At 44.4% G+C, this 5,093-nt stretch overlaps 1 protein-coding gene across 1 annotated transcript in view; it reads right to left on the reverse strand.

The window, feature by feature from the left end:
- LOC111651299 (glutamate receptor ionotropic, NMDA 1-like) overlaps nucleotides 1-5,093 on the reverse strand; it is a gene marked incomplete at both ends in the record, with an annotated part of 25,357 nt that overhangs the window by 12,336 nt on the left and 7,928 nt on the right. The window contains 2 exons of the mRNA XM_023401269.2: nucleotides 2,023-2,144; nucleotides 4,272-4,369. Of these exons, the coding sequence (XP_023257037.2) occupies nucleotides 2,023-2,144; nucleotides 4,272-4,369 (220 nt within the window). The remainder of the gene's footprint in view (nucleotides 1-2,022; nucleotides 2,145-4,271; nucleotides 4,370-5,093) is intronic.

A 5,093-nucleotide genomic window follows, 5' to 3' on the forward strand; every position in this document is an offset into this window, starting at 1 on the left:
CCCCCTCCCCCACACAGCAGCACATGTTATTGGCTTGTCTACTGCGAGAACGGGCAGACGGGCAGGCGGACGACACACACTATAGAAAATGAAACAAACAAAAAGATGTTAGACACATTTAAGGTCACACAGTTACAATGAGCCGGAAAAGAAAGCAGTGGTTAGGAACCTTTAAACATGTCTGTTTGTTTTTTTATGTTTAAACGTTCAACCAGCGTCAGAAGAAACCAGAGAGAGAAACACACCAGGACGCTGAGAAGCTAACTGACTGTAAGGAGGATTAGCTTCCTTCACCAGAGACCTACAGCTCTACCAGAGAGAGACAGAGAGAGAGAGGCAGAGAGCAGCCATGTTTCCATCCAGTTATATTAAAGCCCATGATGATGATCACTAAAACAGCTGATGCTCTCAAATGGAAAGAACCACCGCACAACAACACCTGAGAACAGCAGTGAAAAGTACGCTGAATTAGTTATTAGCACTTCCTGTTTGCAGTGTAGCCATGAATATTCAGACACATATTACTGGATCCCTGAAGGAAACTTAAAAACAGAAGGATAATATGTGTTTCGTGTCTGTGTGTTGAGATCTGACCGAGTTATGACTCTGAGAAAAATATCGAACACTAAGGGTTTTAAAGCACCTTGATATCCAACATGAGCTGTGAGTTGAAACTGAATAACTCTCACGACACCCTAACACCCATCAACAACCTTCGAATGCCAAAGCAAACACACAATAATGTTTTAAAACCTGTTCGCTGTAGCAAAGCCTCAATAAGCCAAAAACCTCACAAATAAAACCTAATTAAAAATAATAACGTATTACTTTCTTTTAATTTGTCTCTTCCTGGCTTTTTTTTTTTTTTAATCCGACCAATTACATCACCAGGCAGAGGCTAATTAGCATGAAGCTAACAGTGGTATTTTAGTTTAATATTGTTCCTGCTGAAAAAACAGAACCTCATATTAGTAACCCTGAACCAGCAGAAACCAGACCTCATCCTGTCAGCGGACTCCACCTGCTGACAGGTGCATTGTGGGTTCTCTAGTACTGAGCTGTGACAAGGTGCAGAGGGAGTGCTCGTTTCGTGACAGGGGACATCCGGCTGGGCTCCGCAGAATCTGCTTTAGGGCCAGACAACAGCTCCTGCTGCTAGAGGTACTCACAGTATCATGACTGCTGCAAACCCCAATTCCAGACACCCTAGCAACCACCTAGCAACATCTTAACAACCCCCAACAGCACGGTACCGACCCTAGCAAGTAACACCCCAAATACAGGAGAAAAGAAGCAGTCCACCAAATACCTGGTAACCTGTTACCCTGGTAACCACCCAAGTAACCACCTAATAACACCACTGCAACCACATGTGTTGAATAAATCCAGACAACAGGATCATTCAGCTCATGTTCCCATCAAGCAGATTAATTATCACATATTTATTTACAGTAACTGTTGAATCAGAATTTGTATTTTGTCTTAAAATTGTTATTCTCGTTATTTTCTTATTTCTAATAGAATAAATGCAGGACTGTTTCTTTTCTCCACGTAGTTTTATTTTTTCTTTAGTTACTTTCTCTTTTACTTGCTATTATCAGATGTATTTCGTAGCTGTGCTCACTGCAGAGGGAACTCATGCACTGTGAACTGTGTCAGAAACTGAAACTGGTTTTAAACTGCTGTGTCTGAATTCTGTTCAGCTTCACTACTTCAAACCTGCCGGTGCAAATATAGAAACAAAGAAATAAAGTCGAGTGAAGTCTAATAACAGCTCCTGAAGACTTTGATCTATTTCTGTCTGCAGGTGACAGCAGCTTGTGGTTCGGTGTCTTTTTGCAGCCTGTTTTATTCTCTCCAGCGTCACTAATGGAAAGTTGAATGTTGGCATCTACTAAGAATTAGGCAGAGACTTGGATGGAAGCAGAGCTGAGAGACAGAAACTCCCAGAGGGGAGGAGGGAGTGAGGCAGAGGTGTGAAGAGCATTAGTGAGGAAGAGGAGGAGGAAGGGGTTGACCTACCATCTGGAGCTTCACTCAGTGCTTTGCCGGTCATCTCTCTTTCTCCGACCAGCCAGACGTAACCAGAGCCGGTCATGTTGAGCTGCCGGGCGGCTTTATACACTGCTGCAGCTTCGTCCTCACTGCAAACACAAAAACACACACAAAACAATGATGTCAGGCTTTCGAGAGAGGCAGTCAGCGCCAACCACAACGAAGGATTAGAGGAAGTGTGGCTTAATTTTAAAAAAAAACATGAAACATTTGTAGACGCAGCACGCCGTTATATATCAGGAGAGTCATGTGTGTGACGCACTATGTCGCCGGTCAACGAGTGTTTCCCAGTCTCAGCAGAGCAGTGAAGGGACGTACTAGTGATGTGTTGGGTTATATTATATTATAAATTAATACAAGGCAGACCTAAAGAGTTAGACAGCAACCGGCAACAACAAAAAAGCTCCTATCCTCCTATCATTGGCTAATCGCAGTGAGAGACCTTCAATGAAAGGAGCTTTTAAAGATTATTGTTTATAATCACATATTTTCACCAAAATTCAACTGAATGTATGAATTGTCGGCCCACTTGTCGGCCCACTTGCAATCATTTCGCAGCCCACCAGTGGGCCGCAGGTTGGGAGCCGCTGCTGTAGGTGTTTCAGTACAGCATACAGTACCTCCTGGTAACCCTTACGTAAAACCTAACATCCTCATAGAATAAGCACAAGAAACACCAGATACTCCCTGACGAACATCTAGCAACATCCTAACAAGCCCTCAACCAGGTAATATTTGACAACACTTCACAATATGCTAGCAACCACCCAGACCCCATAGCAACCACCTAGCAGCACCGTGACAAAGTCCCCATAGCAACCACCTAACAACACTTTAGTTACTACCTAAGGAAAAGGGTTTGAGAGTCTGAGACTCATTAAAAGTATGCAGAGTTAATTATTAGCAGCTCCTGTCTGCAGTGTATCGTGAATGTTCAGACAACTATCACTGAATCAATGTGATACCGAAGGAAACTTAAAAACAAGTTACACAAGTTTGTTTCTATTGTGTCATAGCAGGTTTATGGACGGTTACATACAATAAGCATAGAGATAATGAAGGTTGAGAAGGTTGTTCTTGCGTGTTTAACCCAAATACCCAATGAAATGCCCAGAAACAACCCTGGAAACCGCCTGGCAACCAGAGGTAATGATATCCTGAAAGTCACACTAACTACAATCTGACTAGAATCACTTCGTAACACCCTGAAAACACTCGCATAGAAACCTTTGCAGCCAACTTCCAGCACAGAGGCAATTACTCCAGATACCCATCTGGTAAACACCTACAAACACCTTAGAAACCCCTTAGAAATTCCTATAGAAACCAACCAAGCACTCTAGCAACAACATGCCAATGTGTCTGGAATCACAACAAAATGCAAAAACCTTCGAAACCCAAACAAATAAAATAATATGATTTATAAGAGAATTTATACTAACTTATATCTGAGATGCTGCCAAAAAGGGCATCGATTTGGTAATATGAAATTGAGTATCGTGGGCATAGCAGAGGATATACAAAAAATTGTAGGACCTAAAATTGAACCTTGAGAGACCCCATAAGTAATTTTACAGATTTTCTCTATCAGTGAGCTAAACGGGAACCAGCCAATCAGGCTGAAGTCTGTGTAAAAGAGTGAAGAGTGGTTGACTGTGTCAAAGGTCACGTAGTATGAACACACGTTTGTTCTTATCCATATTGCACCTGAGCTCATTTACAATCTTCACTAGTGCTGTCTCTGTCTCTGTACTGTGATTGGTCTGAAAACCAGATTAGTGTTTTTTCATAAATGATTAAAACAAGTTTCCCTAATGGCTGACTTAAAAATGGCCGATTGGAAACTGTAGTTATCAAGTATGGAGGCAACTAAGTTGTTTCTCTACAGAAGAGGTGGAACTGTGGTGGTCTGAAGAGCAGCAGTTACGACCCCCCCCCCCTCAGGACAAAACTCTCCAGGGTTTCTAAAGGTGTTAAAATTCATATTCTGATACTGAATTAAATCTATTAGTGTCTATTTTACTTCTGAAGTCTTCACATTTAGAGTTCGTGGACATGCTGCTGGACTTCATAAAAACAGAGTAAATTCAACGATCAATGGTTGAGAGGACGCGTTTCGTGTTGTTCTTGCATGTTTAAACCAAACGCCCAATGAAATGCCCAGAAACAACCCTGGAAACAACCTGGCAACCAACCAAGACCTTTGTTGTACAAACCTGGCAGAGAGGATGATGACTCGAGCCTCCAGGTCTCTAGCCTCCAGCAGCAGAGCTGTCAGGTTGGTGTCCTGGCTGAACAGCAGCACCTTTTCCGCCTGAAGGAACAGACCAGGACCAGGTGACAGCAGGGCGACAGGTGACAGCAGGGCGACAGGTGACCGCAGGGCGACAGGTGACCGCAGGGCGCCAGGTGACAGCAGGGCGACAGGTGACAGCAGGGCGACAGGCACCATCGTAGGACATTGAGAATCACGGCAGAACAAAACACCACAGAACACATCATAGGACAGGCATCGTTAGCTTAGAACCACAAAGATCCTGCCCCCCCCCCCGACCCCAGCCTCGACCATGCTCCCTCTCACCCACGCTACCACGGGCGGAGGGGGGCGGAGCCAAAAATATGGAGACAAAAAGTATTGAAGATCTGCTGAACTGAAAGAAAACTGAAAGTGGAAGCTTGGAAACAAAGGAGGAGGTAGGGCGGGGGGGGCAAAAAGTTGTGCGTGGTGTTGTGGCACATGCAAACTGAGACGCTTTCAAGACTCCAACCAACCAACCAATCAGGGGCGTGCATGTTAGAGAGCGCTGATGCAACCGCAAATTAAAAAAAAGATTCGAGTGAAGAGAAGGGAGAGGGGGAGGAGGAGGGGGGAGGCAGGGAGTACAGGAGCAGGAGGTGGGATGGGTGGTGGGGGGTCATGTCCCCAAAAGAAAAAAGAAAAGGTTTGATGTTGCAGGACTGAGAGGAGGATCCTGGTGGGCGGCGTTCCTCAGATCTGCAGACAGAGCCAAGCCTCAGCCTGGCTGCATGCAACCCTT

This window comes from Seriola lalandi, unplaced genomic scaffold, assembly GCF_002814215.2.
Source record: "Seriola lalandi dorsalis isolate HSWRI2012SDOR001 ecotype SW California unplaced genomic scaffold, Sedor1 jcf7180002053573, whole genome shotgun sequence".
Classification (NCBI taxonomy): domain Eukaryota; kingdom Metazoa; phylum Chordata; class Actinopteri; order Carangiformes; family Carangidae; genus Seriola; species Seriola lalandi.